This window comes from Nanorana parkeri, unplaced genomic scaffold, assembly GCF_000935625.1.
Source record: "Nanorana parkeri isolate BGI_ZX_2015 unplaced genomic scaffold, ASM93562v1 scaffold650, whole genome shotgun sequence".
In the NCBI taxonomy this organism is placed as follows: domain Eukaryota; kingdom Metazoa; phylum Chordata; class Amphibia; order Anura; family Dicroglossidae; genus Nanorana; species Nanorana parkeri.
The window spans coordinates 664,983-684,392 of record NW_017306918.1 but is presented as its reverse complement, the minus strand read 5'-3'; the positions used below and the strand labels follow the sequence as shown (position 1 = coordinate 684,392).

The following is a 19,410-nucleotide window of genomic DNA, read 5'->3' as shown; positions in this document are numbered from 1 at the left end:
CTCCTTGCTATTTTTAAATGCATGCATTTTGACATCAAATGTTGCAAAAGGGCTTGTTCAAACTATGTCTGTTTAAACAGCCCCGATGCTGGCGACGTACACTGTACGTCGTCTGTCACGAAGGGGTTAACCCATTCCCAACGGATGATGGGATTATTCTGTCACGGTCTTTCAGTTCATTAAAGACTGGTGACGGAAAAATCCCAACATGCAGTAAAATGAGCGGACCAGCGCTCATTTAGTTAGTGCTGTTGCTGGGTTCCTCAGGGTCCGAGGCAGACCCTCAACAGCAAATTTGGTGGCCCCAGTCGTGTGATCACTTTTTTTTCTAAGCATCTCTGAGGTATCTGAAGTATCAAAGCCCCTTAAAAAAATTCACCCTTTAGTGCCCCAGTTAAAAAAATGTAAGAGTTTTTAAAAAGTTTTTCAAAATTGTAAACATTTAAAAAAAGGGAAAAAGTAAAACAAAAATATGTTTAATAAACAAATAAGGACAAACATACCACATTCTAAAATTGTTCCACACTAAAATTGTATTTCACTACTTGTATTTTGTGATTTTTAATTCCCAAAATAAACTGAAATCCCAGATATATGATATACCCTATGAATCAGGACATTCTTTTTTTTTCCTTTTTTTTTGCATTATCTATAAAAAAAAAAAAGAATTTATATATGCATGTGTCAAATCAAATCAACGCCCATTTTGTCCTTTAAAAAAATGGTATTCTATGTGTAGGTGCAATGAATGAGAACGATGGAAATTATGATTAAACAAACACATTTGTCCCTGGCCCCCAGGGACGAAAAAAAATTCTGAAACTGTCACTGTGGGGTTAAGCTGCCTATTTTTTGGGCACAGTGCTGCACATGTATGTGGAAACAAGCCACATTTATTTTCCTTACACTGCAATGTCTAATTTCAAATAATTTTGTGATTTTCTTAAATCCTTTAGGAGATTCCTAGGCATCTGCCATTTTCTTTCTGAGAGCTCTTTTGATTTTGCCATTATGACACTACACATGTCAATAGCAAAATCAACACCATATCTGGATATCAGAATTGTAAATAAGTCAGGTTCAACCTGCATATTCCCTAAGGAGGTTGTAATCATTGGCAACTAATTTGGAGCAACTGATTCTAATTTCATGGATTTCAACTGGTGGTCAATGTAGGGGTGTACTTTTTCCACTTGACAAATGTGTATCTTGTTCATTTAGATTACGAGAATGAAGACACCATGCCATTGTTATGTTTCATTTGTTCAAGTATATCAGATTTATCTGTAGGCATGGTTTGAATGACGATCTGATGTTTGCCTCTCATGTAAATGTAAAAGTGTCAAAAATTTTCATGTGGTGTACTTACTTTTCAACATGACTGTATATCACTCATGCCCAACACACATCACAATTTGTTCTCTTTACAGTAACACATGAAATTAATATATGATGATGTTTTCCATTAACTGTTTCCAGGGCCGCCACCATGGGGTAAGGCAGATACTCATTTAAGGGGCCCAGGCAGCCTGAGGGGCCTGGGAACCTTATATGGGTATCGGCCGACGGCCGTATAGGTGACAGGCGAGGGGGTGGAGGTGGCCGGGCCCCCGCAGCACCTCTGGTGCTCCGTGCGGGCCTCCGGTGTCCCCTTTATTCAATGCACATTAGATTTTTAAAAATGGCCTGCCGCGAGTAGCGGCGGCCATCTTTAAACCTGGCAAGTGCCCAGATCCCATTTAACCCTTTTGCTGCCAAGCCCTCCGGAACATTTTTCAAATCAGCTGGCCAAGCCATTTTTGCAATTTTTCCCATTGATTTGATTTTCAACTGCTGGGTTGCTAGCGTTTGTAAAAGACCCCCCAAACCGTATATTTTCTGAAAGTACAGGCTCAGTAGAATAAAAAGATGGTGAAACTAAATTTGTAGGCCCTGTTATAATTGCGCAAATGTTTCTCAAATTAATATTAAACAGATAAAAATACACAATTCAATTGTTAAAACACACCAAAATAAGTATCCATGCACAAAAAAAATGTCTGACTAAATCTAAGAGATACAACTGTATTGAGTTAATAAATAACAAATATTAGCAAATTTGTAATTGCGCCTTTTTGCGAACTTATGTAAAAAATTGTTTTGGTGTTTGTGTTGTGATAAAATGATACAGGTGTATATTTATTTGCAACACACGGTATCACAGCGCTGCCATGATATCACGGCGGCTCCGCCAGGTTCTCAGTGTGTAATGACAGTTCAGCATCTCCTGGTTACATAGTAACCAGGGGACGCTGGACTGTCATTAGAGCTTGTCGGAGCCGGCTTTGATATGACCGCCGGCTCAGACAAGCTCTCATTGTAATGACAGCTGGTCGCGTCCAATAGAAAACAGTTGGGCGGAGCTAGCTGTCACGCCTAGCTCCGCCCAATCATTTTCTCTTTTTTTTCTACTTTACTATTCTGCTCGGTACCAGAGAGGTACCAAACAGAATAGCTGAGCCGAATGGCGCTCGGCGGCATTCGGCTATTCACTCACTGTTGTTCGGCCCCCATATACATTTTTTATAACTGTTGGGGGGGCTGCGGTGAAATATCTGGGGTCTAAATAGACCCCTGACATTTCCGTTTTGAAATAGAAAAAGAAATTGAGGACATAGAGTCCTCAATTTCTTTTTCTGCAGCCCCAGCACTCAATGAATGGGAAGCACTCAGTACAGAGGCTTCTCATTCATTCACAAACTAATGTAGATAATGTAGTAAAAAATATCTTACTATCATTAGTTTATGAATGGGGAGGAGCTTCTGTAGTGAGTGCTACTCCCCATTCATAAAGTCTTGCATTACGAAGCCCTGCATCCAGTGCGTTACTAAGCCCAGAGTCTAGCACAATACAAAGCCCTGAGTCCAGCACATTATGAAGCCCTGAGCCCAGCGCGTTACTAAGCAAAGAGTCCAGTGTGTGACTGTGGGGGGACATTAGAGTGTAAGCTCTTCTGTACAGAGACTGATATGACTGGCTCAGTGTTCTCTCTATAGCACTGGGGTATATGTTAGAGCTATATAGCACTGTGGTATATGTCAGAGCTATATAAATGTATAATAATAGTGGGTGACTGTGGGAGGACATTAGAGTGTAAGCTCCTCTGTGTAGAGACTGATGTGACTGGCTCAGTGTGGCGGCAGTGCCAGGGTGGGGGGGGATCAGGCCCAAAGCTGTGTAAGGGTCCCCAAAATTTCTGTCTGTTTCAAAGTGAACATGTCTGCTGCCTTATTACCAATTATTTCATTGATATATCGGCAGGCTGGTGTACTGTCACCTGCTCAATGAGAGACACCTGAGCTCAATTAACCCCTCCCCCTAACAAGAGCACTGCAACCTGAAGAAAAAAAAAAAGGGAACAGTTTAAAAAAACTGACAGAAAAGGAAAAAGAGTTTTTAAATACTAAAAAAGGGTCTAAAAAGGAAGGGAGACAACAAGTATTCAAAAAATCAAGCACTCAATATATCCCAAACAGTCCAACGCCAATTTTTTAACGCCACTTAGCTCCCAGGCACTTTGTTCCCAAGCCCTGTGTGTTTTAATAGATTGTGTAGTCTTTACTAATACAGTGGGTACAGAAAAGAATCACCCCCCTTTAAAATAATCACATGTTGTTGCTTTGCAGCCTGGAATGAAGACAGACACAGTTTTGTTTTCCAGCTGCATTTACCCAGTGTAACTTATAACATCCAAGTGAAAGCTATAAACAGCAACATGTCAGAAAAAATAAAAAAATTCAAAAACAGAATCAAGTGAGTTGGAAAAAGGATCACCCTATTGTGTCAGTATTTTGTTGAACCACCTTTAGCTTTCATTACAGCTTTTAGTTTCTACTAACTTTGCACATCTAGACTTTGCAATATTTGCCCTCTCTTCTTCGCAGAACTGCTCAAGTTCAGTTAAATTTGATGGATGACCGGTGGACTGCAGTCTTCAAGTCATTACACCGATTTTCAATGTGGTTTGGGCACGGCACTGACAAGGCCATGCAAGGACATTAACCCTTTTCTCCATCAACCAATGTGTGGTGATTTTTACTGTGTGCTTTGGGTCATTGTCATTTTGGAAGGTAAACCTTCTCCCCATTGACAACGTTCTGGCAGAGGGCAGCAGATTTTCCACAAGAATTTGATGGTATTTTGCCCCATCCATTGTTCCTTCTATCCTGACAAGTGCTCCAGTCCCAGCTACAGAGAAACAGGATATTACCACCTCCATGCTTCACTGTAGGAATGGTGTTATTTGGATGGTGAGCTGTATTGGATTTCCGCCAGACATATTGTTTGGTGTTGAGGCCATACAATTTAATTTTAATCTCATCTGACCATAACAACTTTTTCCATGTGGCCTCAGAATCTTCAGGGTGCGTTTTGGCAAAGCTCAGCCATGACAGCATGTGGCCTTTCTGGAGGAATGGCTTTTTTCTTGCAACTCTCCCATACAAGCCACACATGTGGAGAATTTGTGATATTGTTGTCACATGCACACAGTGACTATTCTTTGTTATAAATTCCTGCAACTGCTTCAGAGTTGCTGTAGGCCTCTTGGTAAACTCTCTGACCAGTTTCCTCCTGGCTCTTTCATCCAGGTTGGAGCGACGTCCTGATCCAGGGAGGGTCTGTAATGTACCAAATGCCTTCCATAGCGTCGCCGTGCCGGTCCCAGCCGCACCGGCCACATCAGATCACGGACCGGCAGCGGCGACGAGCAGACAAAGGTACGGGGGGGGAGGGGGCGGCGCACACCCGCAGCTCCTGCAAGCGATCGGGCGTCTCTAGAGATGCCTGATCGCTTGTATGCTTATAGTTTTCCCTCTCGTGTGCGCGCTGAGTGCCGCACACGAGAAGGGGGAGGGGCAGGACGTCTTAAGACGCCCTCCCGCTCCTAGCAGACTTCCGTCCGGCCGTTCACGAACGCCCATGGACGGAAGGTAGTTAATAATAGACCTCACTGTGCTTCTAGGCATTGATAAAGCCTTTGAATTTGTTTTGGATCCTTTTCCTGACTTGTGCCTGTCCAGAACTTTATCCCGGAGATCTTTTGACAGTGCCTTGCACCCATAATTGATTGTTTGCTTCAGTTGCACTACCAGGGACTGAAATGCTCCATCAAAGCTCTTTTCATGCTGAGCTAATTAAAAAGACCGCAGCTGATCACATTTGAAAGTCAGATGGCTTTATGTGCCATTGAGATGATGATTAGCTATACCTGATTGTGTTTACAAGTCATTTTTAGGAGGGGGTGATCCTTTTTCCAACTCAGTGATTCTGTTTTTTTTTGTTTTTTTTACATGTTGGTGTTACATCTTACACTTGGATGTTATAAGTTGCACTGAATAAATATAGCTGGATAAAATTCCAGGGTCTTCATTCCAGGGCGCAAAGCAAAATGTGATTATTTTAAAGGGGGGGGTTATACTTTTCTATACCCACTGTATGTCCATCGCAATATGGCCAAAAATACATGCATGTATAATGCTCTGTGCAAAGTGTTTTCTTGCTGGCATATCGTTGCGCACATTAAGGATGATTCCGCATTATGACAGAAGTTTAGTTAAGCTTGTCTGCTAATGCATCCTACCTCATAATTTTCTGACATGATCAGTTTTGCAAACTTTTTTGACCCTGCCACATTACATCGCTCCCCGATATTCACAAAGTTTGTGTAAGGTCCTATTCTGAAGGGTTCCAAGCCTGTAGAAGAGAAGACCAATTATTTTTACACTTTGACAGAAAAAACATACTGTTCAACTACACTCAGTAGAAGCAGCAGTAATAAAACAAACAAAATCACTTCCCATTCATTCATAACTGGGACATGATAAGCACACTATGTCCAGTTATTTACAAACACTCACCGATCAGCTGATCAATGAGTATTTGTATACCCCGCTCTCCATCAGGAATAGGCTGTCATAGGAGGGGAGCGGGCAGTGGGGGAGGAGAGCTCTGTCTCCTGTGACAAAGCAAATGACTCTCCTCCAATAACTGCTCTCTATCCTGACACAGGAGGCAGAATTGGAAGGTGTGGGCGTAAAGCTCCGCCTCCTGTGACAGATCACAGCCATCACCAACCCGCACTGCGCGGCATCCTGACACAGGAGGAGGAGCTGGGAGGTGTGGGAAGAGAACTCTGATGCCTGTGACAGATCACAGCGGTCACCGCCCAGGGCCACTCTCCATTCTGACACAGGAGGCCAAGCCGGGAGATGAGGGAGGAGTGCCTGGCATCCTGCAACGGCTCTGTTTGCCTGAGGAAGGGGCTGCACGGTCTCGAAACGTTGCTAAGGAGATGTGTGTCATTACAGTCGATAAACAGCATTGACTTTAATATCATGGAGTGCGAGTGAATACTTCTATTCATCAACATCAGTACCTGACTTCACAAATGTGCTTCTGGAAGAATGGTCAAACATTCCCATAGACACACTCCTAAACCTTGTGGACAGCTTTTCCAGAAGAGATGAAGCCGTTATAGCTGCAAAGGGTGGGCCAACTCAATATTGAACCCCACGGACTAAGACTGGGATGCCATTAAAGTTGATGTGCGAGTAAGGGCAGGTGTCCCAATACTTTCGGCAATATAGTGTTCGTGTGTGTATATATCTCCAAAGGATATGACTGCTTAATAAGCTTCTACATTTACAAGAATATTACCTGGTAATAGTGTTCAGAGACCTGAGTGGTAGGTCAAACAACAAAAATGTACCGTGTTTGGATACAGTAAAAAGTAGGGATGCACCGATACTAGTATCAATGCCAATACTGGCCATTTTCACGGGTACTTGTGAAAATGTCCCGATAGTAAGTGACGATACTGGTGCTTTAAATTCTTAAACACAAGCAGCTGTTTGAGGTCCCACACTTGCTGGGGATCTTGGGCAGCTGCTGGGGACCTCCTCAGACTCTGGCACCTCTCCTCACATCCCGGCACCCATCCTCAGACTCCGGCATGTCTCCTCATACTCCAGCACAAAGCTCCAGGACCTGCCAGGGGAGAAAAAGGGAAGCTGCAACCTGACAGCGACACCAGGCAACCCTCTCGAGGAAGGTAAGATATACAGGAGCCAGGCCAATGTCACTGCATGATTGTCACTTATTAATGCATACTGCTGGTGTTGCAAACTTAAAAACATGACACACACACTTTGTTAAACAAGACAGAGCCTGATATTCACTAAAAATGTGCCTCATTGTGTCTCCAGCTTGCTAAATCAACTGAGTACTTGAGAAAAAGTATCGGTACTCGTACTCTGGCTGGAAAAAATAGTATCGATGCATCCCTAGTAAAGAGATTTAAATATGAAAACCAGCAATCTTTTTTATATCCAAGGAAATGATAAAGCATGCTACAACAAATTGAAAACCACAAAGTTTGTGACAAAACATACATAAGTGCTCAGGGTGTACAGATATTTAGTTGTTTGTGTCCATCCCTGTTACCTTCCTGATTGTAAAATGCTATAAGGCTTAGTCTTCTGAAGATGGGTAACTTAGAAACATGCCCCTTTTCACGTCAACTGTTAATGAGTTAACTGGTCAGAATTTTGGAGAGAAAATTAAAAAAGTGCAGGTGTTACAGGGCTTCACCAAGGCAATGCAAGACAGTTAGGCAACCATTATTATTTATGTAAACATGGGAACATTTTTTAAGCTGGTATATGTAAACAAAAGGGGGGGGGGGGAGGGGGTTAGCATTGTTTACATAAGCTAATGTGGCACCAACCTGGCTGTAAAAAAAATTCCAAGCCTAATTACAATATTTGGCATATTCTATACATCTGCACATAACTAAATAAATTCCCCAAGTTCTAAAGAGACAGACAAAAATATATGTATCCAGACAGATCAAACACATATTAAATCACATTAAGATATATACAGAACTGTGCAAAAGGTTTAGGCAGGTGTGAAGAAATGCTGTAAAGTAAGAATGCTTTCAGAAAAAGTGTTAATAGTTTATTTGTATCAATTAAAAAAATGGATCCAGAGGCCCTGCTACCATTTTTCCAAGGCCAAAAAGCCATACCTCTGGACATGGAAACAAGGCTAAGTGACTCAACTATGCATTAAAACATAGAAACTCGGGTGCAGAAAAATGTCAGCAGGTGCTCTGGACTTATGAGTAACAATTTTAAATATTTGGCTGTAGCAGGAGGCAGCTTGTTCGCCGAAGGGCTGGAGAGCAGTACAATAATGAGTGTCTGCAGCCAACAACAAAGCATGGTGGAGGTTTCTTGCAAGTCTGAGGCTGCATTTCTGCCAATGGAGTCTGAAAATTTGGTCAGGATCAATGGTATCCTCAATGCTGAGAAATACAAGCAGATACCTTTGCATCATGCCATGCCATACCATCAGGGAGGCGTATGATTGGCCCTAAATTTATTCTGCAGCAGGACAACAAACCCAAAACATACAGCCAATGTCACTAAGAACTATCTTCAGAGTAAAGAACAAAGAGTCCAGGAATGTATGGTTTGGCCCCCACAGAACTCTGATCTCACATCGATTCCGTCTAGGATTACATGAAGATACAAAAGGATTTGAGGCAGCCTACATCCACAGAAGATTTGTGGTTAGTTATCCAAGATGTTTCGAATAACTACCTGCCGAGTTCCTTCAAAAACAGTGTGCAAGTGTACCTAGAAGAATGGATGCTGTTTTGAAGGCAAAGGGTGGCCACACCAAATATTGATTTGAATTTCTCTTCTGTTCATTTGATTTCCATTTCATTTTGTTAATTGACATAGACCCTAGACCAGTGGTTCTCAACCTTTCTAGGGCCGGGACCCCTTGGTTACATTTGCCAAGTTGTGGTGACCCCCAATGGTAAAATTGAGGGATGACGTGGCTGCTGCAGCGACATCTGGCGGCGTGGCAGGAAAACTGACACTGCTGCGCTAGGAGAGGGCTGTAATAGGATCTCCCGTGTCCGTCGCTTCGGGCCGCGGGCTGGCCGCTCCGGCGTGACGTCACTAGGAGACCGAGGTGTCACACGGCGCGCTCGGCTCCTCCCCCTTCAGGATCTCCTCCTCCTTAAAAAGACACCAGTTGCAATGGCTCGGCGTTCTAGTGTTGCGAACGTCGGGCCAGTGCAACTTGCCCACCGACCTGAGAACACAGGAACCGACCATCACTTAGGCTAACCAGCCAATTCACCCCACTCAACCGCCCTGCTGCTTTCATCAGTTGCTCTCACAGGGATCCTTCCCTGCAACCAGCGGACTCCTCAATTGCTGGCCTCTAGGACACCTTGCCAGGATTGCCTGGAATTCAAATACAGCTTCCTGGACCATCTATTGGACGGTAAAACCCTCCTCTAACAGCAAGTACCCTTGCCTCTTGAGGCTATACTTAGCAAGTGACAGCTGTGGTTTCTATGTGCATAACTTTTAAAGTGATAGCAGCATTCCTGTGATAAGTTGTGATTACATCCATTGATCAGTACTGCGGTTCTGATACAAACTATCCCATGTTCACTATCCCATGTTCACCCTGGAGAGTGAGGGGTGAAGCTGATTACAGACTACTAATAGTATGCAATAGATTAAGTGCTCATGGGTTACTCATCTATGTGACATATTTCTAACACTCCTATTGAGGACTCTCAGTCTACCATCCTATACTTGTTGGCATATGATGTGCTAGAGGGTTCCACCATCACTCCTAAACATACAGAGTGCGACCGTGAACCCTCGATCTGAGACAATTTACACACACACAGGTGGCTAGTTAATTCCGCAGTTGTGGTCCACTCTAACCTCCTGGGCTAGACGTTACAAGGGCTGAGGAGGACACACAGCGACCCACAGTTTGAGAACCACTGCTTAAAGGAGACAACAAATCCTCTATTTCAGCGGTTCTCAACCTTTCTAGTGCCGCGACCCTTTGATAAAATTGCCCAAGTTGTGGCAACCCCCAACAGTAAAAGTATTTTTATTGCTCCTTCATCGCTGTTTTTGCTACCATTAGGAAACAAAATATAAATATCTGATATGCAGGATTGGTTTTTATTCTTACAAATTCAACATAATTAAAGCTAGTATTTAATCACAAAAACAATATGTAGTAAATATTGTGGAATATTTATTTCTAATTAACATATAAGTTACAAATGAATAAAATGTTTACGACTTAGGTTTATTTTTATTTTTTATTCATTGTGTATTGAACTGTATTCACCGTATTCAATTGTATAATCATGTGAAAATGTGAAAACAAAGAGTAACGACGGTAACAGTCTTAATATAATAACAGTAAGCTACATTGCTGCAAAATTGTTGCAAAACCACGCATCAAAAAAATAAGCTTACTAAAGAGTCAGTGCAAAGGCTGAGGTTGCTTCTTTCTCATCAAATCAGAAATTATCGGGGCAGTCTTTACAAGAGCACAATGAAGATCATCTTCTGCAACAAGTCAACTTCTGTATTTAGACTTGATAACCAACAAGCTTGAAAAGCCTGTTTCACAGAGATATGTTGTTGGAAATGGAAGAAGAAGGCGCAACACAATCTCAGACAGAGCAGGATATGACTGCAAACACTTGATCCAGAATGTATTAATTGACATTGAAGAGAAATAATTTTTTGCTGCATCGCTGGTAATGAGTTCAATGAACTCCTCTTGTGCACTCTCAGGAACATCTTCAATTTTGACTGTGAATGGACTTCTAGCAAGTGCAAACGGGGTGTCAGGTAAATTTGGAAAGTATGATGAAATTTAGTTCGCAAGCATTTGCAAGTGTTCTTTGACAGAAATTATCATTGTAATCCTTTTGTCAAGTTCAACGTCATTTTCTTCAAAGAAAGCAGATTGGGAGTTGGGCAACATGTAAATTCTATTTTTGTCAATTTTTTGTTGCTAAAGTTGAAGTTTGATTTGGAATGATCGGATCTTTTCAGACAAATCGAGGCATGTTGCATTTGGTCCTTGTAGTGATAAATTTAACTTGTTCAAGATTGCAAAGATGTCAACCAAGTAAGCAATTTTCTGCAGTTAATTTTCATCGATTGAAAAGTGCTTCAAACTGCGGTTTTGCTTTCTGATTAAAAAATGTTTTTAGTTCATCACGAAGATCAAAAACACGTTTTAAAACTTTTCCTCTCGACAACCATCTCACATTAGTGTGAACAGTCGACTGTTTAATGCACTCGATTTTACAAAATTGATGGCACTTACAACGCTTTCATTACTTCTTGTAACTCTTGTGGCAGCGTCTTCGTTGCTAACATTTGTCAATGAATCATACAGTGAGTTCCAATGGCTTGTACTGACTCATTCAATACGAAACGTTGAAATCCAGATCGACATTCTACCATAGCTGGAGCACCATCTGTGCAAACACCACAAACCTTTTCCCAAGAGATCTCATGCTTTTCCAGAAATGAACCAATTGTGTCAAATACATCACACGCAATAGCTGTCGTTTCAAGAGGTTTGCAAAAAAGAAACTCAACTTTAAAGTCGCCATAATTAATATACCTCACGTAAACCAGTAATTGAGAACAGTTTGCAACATCTGTAGATTCATCAAGCTGGATGCTAAATATTCCAAGTGGAGCAGATTTTATTTCCTGGATTACCTGATCAATAATATCAGCAGACATGTCAGCTATTCTTCTGCTGATAGTGTCGTTAGATAAGAAAATTGCATTCAATTTTGTAACAAATTCGGCTCCAATCATAACTCGAACAATGTCTTTGACTGCTGGCAACAGCAAATGGTGTGAGGTTTCTTAGCTCTGGCGATTCTGGGAGCCACCAAATATGAAGCTTCAAGGGCTGCTAGGTTTTGCTGGTGGTACTTGCCGCCAGTATCAAGTCTGCCTTTCTTGACGCCATCAGCTTTGTTTTTAAAATACTCAGCATCCTTGTTTCAGTTTGTTGGGCTTCATAGATTCGGCCGCTAGAACTTCATTGCAAATAACGCATTGCCGTTTCTGAATTCCTGCTGCAACTATTGAAGTAAAACCATACTTTAAAAAATCGTCGGTATATTTTCTTTTCTTAACGTTCTTCTCTCCATGATCCATTATCATGGGCCCGCTAATAAATAGCATGGACTGTAAAACGCTTGTTTATGCTGTGTGGCAGAGCTGCATAAAGCTTAGGACTGGATGAACAGAAATACTAATTATTTGGTGGTATTTTATTTGGTATAAGCTAACGATTATGTTCAAAATCGATTATTTAGCTGATTATTAAGTTCGATTCATCGGATAAAATAAAAAAAAAGGCTCCAGTGATGGACTACTAGTTTGTATTGAGATTGTAGTCCATCACGAGAGCAAGCTTGGAGTGGTGGAAAAAAAAGTGTGGTGTGCAATATAATACGTTATACAGCGGCGCAATGCAGAATACCAGCAGCTATAGAGGAATGCAGCAATAGTCCATTATACTATAATGGACTATTGCTGGGATTAGTAGTCCTCTGTAGCTGGTGCAATTCTCCATTGTGCTGTAGAATTTATTATTGCTGGGATTTGTAGTCCTATATAGCTGCTGGTATTCTGCAGTGTGCTGTATAATGATTATAATGCGCAACGCAGAATAACGCCAGCTACAGAGGAATACAGAAAATCGCAGCAATAGTACATTATACTATAATGTACTATTGCTGGGATTTGTAGTTCTCTGTAGCTGGCGTTATTCTCCATTGCGTTGTATAATTTATTATTGCTGGGATTTGTAGTCCTATTTAGCTTCTGGTATTCTGCAGTGTGCTGTATAATGATTATACGGCGCAACGCAGAATAACGCCAGCTACAGAAAATCGCAGCAATAGTACATTATACCATAATGTACTATTGCTGGGATTTATAGTCCTCTGTAGCTGGTGTTATTCTCCATTGCACTGTATAATGTACTATTGCTGGGAGTTGTAGTAGTCTATAGCTGCTGGTATTCTGCAGTGTGCTGTATAATGATTATAATGCGCAACGTAGAATAACGCAAGCTGCAGAGGAATACAGAAAATCGCAGCAATAGTACATTATACTATAATGTTCTATTGCTGGGATTTGTAGTCCTCTGTAGCTGGTGTTATTCTCCATTGCACTGTATAATGTACTATTGCTGGGAGTTGTAGTAGTCTATAGCTGCTGGTATTCTGCAGTGTGCTGTATAATGATTATACGGCGCAACGCAGAATAACGCCAGCTACAGAGGAATACAACAAATGCACAGTGTATAATGTATTGCTTGAATCTAGCTATGTGTTCCTATGGGTTTATTTGATTTTTTTCTGACTGATGACGGCCTGCGGCCCGATGTCAGAAAAACCTTTCCGGAGAAAGTTTTTTTTTTTCCTCTGATTTACGACCGCATGCGGCTCCGATGTCAGAAAAAAAAAACAAAAAAAAAACAGCGGAGCAGACCTTTCCTGGGGCCGCAAGGCGACCCCCCGAAAAATAGTAATTTAACCCGCGACGGGGTCACGACCCCCACATTGAGAACCGCTGCCCTAGACCAATGTGAGCACATAACCCTTGCAGTGTGGGGGTAATTAGGGGACAATTTTCCCCATAGTTCTTCTTTAAGGCAGACCTCCACACTAAAACAATTGAATTAGGGACAACCTGTACAATCTTGCATACATCAGTTACTGCTCAAGCACAGCGTACAGAGGCAAATGAATCACAATTTGCCTCCTCCATGATGACCTTGAAAACAGAAGCCTCTCCGAATAATATCCGAATAGCTGAGTTCCCCAAAGTAATGGGACAGTGGGACATTTGTTACTGATGGTCAAGGACTTGTTTCAGAAACTCCGGCGTGACGCAGAGCATACTGGATGAGATAGGGTGCATAAAACTCCGGGACCCAGAAGCTCTGACCACTCTAGGCCCTTGGATGTCATCTGTTGGCTGCATTTCTTTAGTGTTAGCCTACATTCACACTATGTGCAATTAAATGCATTTATGTGCATTTAAAAAGCTTTTGTAAAAGCATATATACAAGTTATATGCACATATGATGATTTCTTCAGGATCTATTCACACATTGTGTTTAAATAATTTTATCTGCATACAGTTTATCTGCCTTTTTAAAAAATAGAAGTCAGTTTGAACTTCTAAAGGCACCAAAATGCAAATGCATGTAAACGCATTTTGATGTTAGGATTTGATACCAGATGCATCTAAATGGACAAACACAACCATGTAAATGTGCGTCATTTAAAGCATCTAGAAGCATAAATAAAGCATCTAGTCTGACAAATTTTCCACTACATATAGAGGGCAATAACGCAAGCGGCAAGTGTCGAGTGAGCCTAAAAGAGGAAATAATGCAGGAAGTTTGAGACGCTGGTCCTATCAGGTCTGACAGGGCACAGATCTTTGTCCTCTGCAACCTATCCAAGCATATCCTTGACCAGTGAAGTTTGCTAAAACCTCTTTACTCTTACTTAAATATTTTTTTTTTACAGTCAAGGATTTCCTTTTTACCAGAGAATTGGAAAGGTGGGTAAAACACACCTTGTCAAGCATCCTGAGGATGTACCAGTCTTAAGCTGGCCATACACCTTTAGAAAAAAATCTATAGAAAATCTATCAGCCTATGGTCAGATGGAAAAAGTGCAACAGATTCCTCCATCTACACTAAATTGTGTGGACGGACAAATCTCCCGCTGGGCCAAGCTTCAGTATCTTGCTAGTTGGCCCTACTGGCTGTCAAAATACCTGAACAATCTGATTAGCTGCAGGCATTGTTCAAGTATTTTGATAGCCAGCAGGGTCGACTAGCAAGATAATGAAGCTTGGCCCAGTGGGAGATTCCTCCATCCACACAGTTTAGCGTAGATGGACAAATCTGTTGCACCTTTTACATCTGACCATAGGCTGATAGATTTTCTATAGATTTTTTTTTTCTATCTCCATTTATCTTTGGTCTAACCAAAGTATGGTAAGAAATTCTGGATTTTCAATTTTGCCAAATATAGACACAATTAATTTTAAGTAATGCAAAATATGAGCCCGGGAGATCAATTAATAACATTTGGAAGAGAAATACAATCTTTGGGAGGATCATCATCTTAACCGTATTTATTCTGCCTATCCAGGATCAATTCCACAAAGAAAAAGAAGTTAAGTCAGATTTAATAACGTTTAACCGTAAATGTTTGCCGCAGCCCGGCATTGCAAACTATTGTTCAATCTGTGGTCTACTATGACCCCCAAATCTTTTTCTATTTCTGACTTCCCTAGTGGAGTACCCATTAATATGTATTCCGCTTGCCTTTTTTTTTTTAACTCCAAAATGCATACTTTAAATTTTTCAACATTGAACCTCATCTGCCATATAGCTGCCCACTCCACTATATTATTTAGGCTCTCCTGTAATGTTATAATGTCTAATCCCGTGTCTATTGCCCTCCCAATTTTAGTATCATCTGCAAAAACAGAAACATGGCTATAAACACCTTCCCCGATATCATTAATAAACAGGTTAATCAATATTGGGCCTAGGACAGAACCCTGGGGTATGCCACTCTCAACCGTAGACCAATCTGAAAAAGGGCCATTTTAAAATAATAAATACAAATATGTCTTCAATTTTCTATTTTAGCCACCCTTATTTTAAAGAGAACTATAACCCAACCTTTTTTTGCCACTGTTCTCCTTAGGGTCACAGGGGGACATATATTCGTTATTGCCCGCTATTTGCTGACAGCACAGAGCCACGCTGCAGTTGGGACGGATCCCAACAATATTGTCGGGATCCACCCAGTCACCTGAGTGACAGCTGCCTCTGCCTATCTAGAGGCAGAACCAACTGTGCGCGTCCCCTCCCCCGTCCGTTCCTTCAGTCAGCGCTGGGGGGAAATACCTGCGGGAAGCGGGAACTGACAGTCACCACTCTCTGCAGGGAGATGATCGGGAACTGAGCGATCGGCGGTATGCAATCGCTCAGTTCCCAGTTAATAGAGCAGACGTGTGACAGCTTCTGATTTCGGGGATGAGTATTTTACTGACCTAATTCTCCTTTAACTCCTACATCTCGTACTACATTCCTTGTAGCTCCGAAATGCCAACATTGACCCTTCCAATTTATATTTCTTTAAAGGCCAGTTTTTTCTCACCTGCATGTTATTTCACCTCGGAAGTAGCCACATAGGTTTTACAGCTTTTCTTTTATATTTGTTCCCTATTGTAATGCACTGGCAAATGCAGGGCCGCCGTCAGAGGGGTACGGCCAGCACCATTGTAAGGGGCCCCGGCTTATGGGGGGGCCGGGGCTCCAAGCTATAATTTTTTCTGATAGAACTATATGAATAGTTACATTTTCCTGGTCCCGGGCCCCCCGCACTATTGGTATCTTCCACTGAAGTGCTTACAGGGGGGCGGAGCTTAAGTTCCGGGGCAGAAGCGCCGGAGATCAAGGATGAAGAAGAGTATGATGTCTGCTGCCTGCCTGGAGGGGAAAGGTAAGTGTTTCCCAGCACTGCAGACAGAGGCCCCAGGGATGGTGGGTTGTTGTGAGAGACTGGGAGGAGAGAGATGACTTCCTCCCCTTCATAATAAACATGCTTTATTCATGACTTTAGAAAATGCAAACTGAATGTGCACATTTTAACCACTTGCTGTCTGGGGCATTTTTTTACATTTGCACACATGATAGTATATACATTTTGGGCTAGAAAACAGCTTAAAACCCCCACATAATGATATATGTTCTGAAAGCAGAGGCCCTGTAGAATAAAAAAATGCTAGTTGCAATTTTTTATGTCACACGGTTTTTGCGCAAATGCGTATCAAACCGGTAATTTTAGGAAAAAATAAACGAAATTAAAATTTAGTGCACAGAAACATAATATAATACCCAATTTTTTGGTAAAATATGAAAAACGGGGTCACGCCGGGTAGATACCAAACATATGAAGCCATAAAATTGCGTTCGCCCGTTAAGCTGCAAAAAATTTAAATACCCAAAATTTCCCATAGGGAACATTTTAAACACTTTTACCGCTCATCAGTTTAGTGCTAACAGTGATTGATGGCCCTAGAATTATTGTTCTCACTCCGACGTTAGTGGCGATATGTAACATGTGTTGCACAATTGTCGTTTTCGCACGTAGGAGCACCGATGTGTGTACATGTGGGGGCGGGGGACTTTTTTTTTGGTATTTTTCTTATGTGACTTTAATTTTTAAACACTTTTTTTTTTTTACACTAACGCTATTGCTATCACATAGGGGATAACAAGCACCCTATGTAATAGCAGATAGGGTGTGACAGGTCCTCTTTATGGAGACATCAGTGGTATTTCAGACCCCTAATGTCACCTAGGGACAAATATTCAATGCACGGATGACTTGTAATACACATTTTAACTAGAGCTGCAACAACTATTCGATTTAGTAGATTAAAATCGACAATGGAAAACGTTGTCAATGTTTTCCATCGTCGATTAGTCGGCTGTCAATTAAATTGCCATTTCGCAGCTCCACGCCGCACGCCACACCCACTGGACAAGCCACGCACGCTGAGGACATGCTCATTAGCAGCTATAGAGGAACAATCCCTCCCCCCGCCAGGCACGCCTCCCCGCACGCCCACCTGTCTGGCTCCCTGGACGGCATTATAGCTGAGAGCGGCCGCAGCTCCCTCCCTCCCGCACGCCCATCCGCACGCACGAGCGGACAGCTGCAGCCAGGTACATAAGACATCACCTGAAAATAAGACCTAGTGTCTTTTTTCATGGGAAAAATAAAATAAGACACTGTCTTATTTTCGGGGAAACACGGTATTCTGCAGTGTGCCGCTGTATAATGGATTTGTTGTTCCTCTATAACTAGTCAGTGGAATTCTGCATTGCGCCGTATAATAATTATACAGCGCAATGCAGAATACCACTAGCTATAGAGGACTACAAATCCCAGTAATAATACATTATACAGCGCAATGGAGAATAACATCAGCTATAGAGGAACAACAAATCCCAGCAATAATACATTATATACAGTGCAATGCAGAAAACCACCAGCTATAGAGGACTACAAATCCCAGCAATAAAACATTATAGTATAATGTACTTTTGCTGCGATTTGTTGTGTTCCTTTAAAGCTGCTGGTATTCTGCATTGCGATGCTGTATAATGTACTATATTGCACACCACACTTTTTTTTACTTCCACCGCTCCAAGCTTGCTCCCGTGATGGACTACAATTTCAATATAAACTAGTAGTTCATCACTGGAGCCTTTTTAAAAAAAATCCAATTAATCAAACTTGATAATCGGCGAACTAATTTATTTTGAAAATAATAGTTAGCTGCAGAACTCATTTCAACTTCATATATTAAGTTGTAACAGTGTTAAAATAAAAGTGCATTGAGGGACCCAGAGGGACTCGATGGCACAGCAGGGTAAAAAAGCCTGGGGGGGGGCAGGCCTACAGTGTAAGGGGCTCCAACATTTCTGAAGGCTGCCCTGGACAAATTATGTTATTTAATACACCCTTAAAACACTGCCCCTGCCACTGTCCTTAGATCAGAAAATTTGGTCCCAATTAGGATCATATAGTAAGGACCGAAGTTTATTACAGTAAGCCTATTTTTGGTTCTTGTCATACCAACATGACTCTTCTGTAACTTACTGCAAACGTAATCACCCTGTAATCACTGTTACCCAAGTTGCCCCTAGTTTCAATGTCTGTAAACAGCTCTGTGTTGTCTGAAATTATTAGATCTAACAGAGCATTGTTCCTAATTGGGATCAACCATTTTCCGGATGAAATTGCCCTACAGCAATACATTCAAGAAACTATAAGCCTTAATTGAATAGGTGGTTTCATGTGCCCAATCAATGTCGGGATAATTAAAGCCTCCCATAATGAAAATGTTGCCCTGTTTCACAGTCACTGCGTCACTGCAATAACGTCTCGTTCACACCTAGGCGTATTGCATATGCGCGACCGTCGCGGTAAAAAAGTTGCGCGACCGTCGCGTTTCCAAAGGCTACTTGGCTGTATCCCAATGGAAACGCGCAACAAAACGGCCCAAAGTAGTACCTGTACCTTTTCAAGCGTGGGCCGTTTTGTGGCGCGTTAGGGACGGGCGGAAATACGCCAAGGTGGGAACGAGACCATTGAATACAATGGGATTTATATTTTTGAGCGTTTTGTAGAGCGTTCGTCGAGTGTAGAACGCGCTACAAAACATTCAGGTGTGAAGAGGGCTAAGTGAGAGGAGACAAGTCTCATCTTCATACTTTATGTTTGGCAGATTATAACATACACCCAGGGCCGGCCTATGGGGTGTTCGAGCTGTGCGGCCGCACAGGGTGCCATGGCAACAAGGGTGCCAGATGGCCGACACAGCTTGTCCTCGGGGCGGCATAGCCTCTGGTTTCTCTCCTCCCCACTCGGCCATCCC

At 42.0% G+C, this 19,410-nt stretch overlaps 1 protein-coding gene across 1 annotated transcript in view; it reads right to left on the bottom strand.

Moving 5' to 3' along the window:
* Positions 1–19,410, bottom strand: part of MTR (5-methyltetrahydrofolate-homocysteine methyltransferase) — a 462,707-nt gene that overhangs the window by 251,675 nt on the left and 191,622 nt on the right. The window contains exon 13 of the mRNA XM_018563293.1: positions 5,622–5,734. Within this exon, the coding sequence (XP_018418795.1) occupies positions 5,622–5,734 (113 nt within the window). The remainder of the gene's footprint in view (positions 1–5,621; positions 5,735–19,410) is intronic.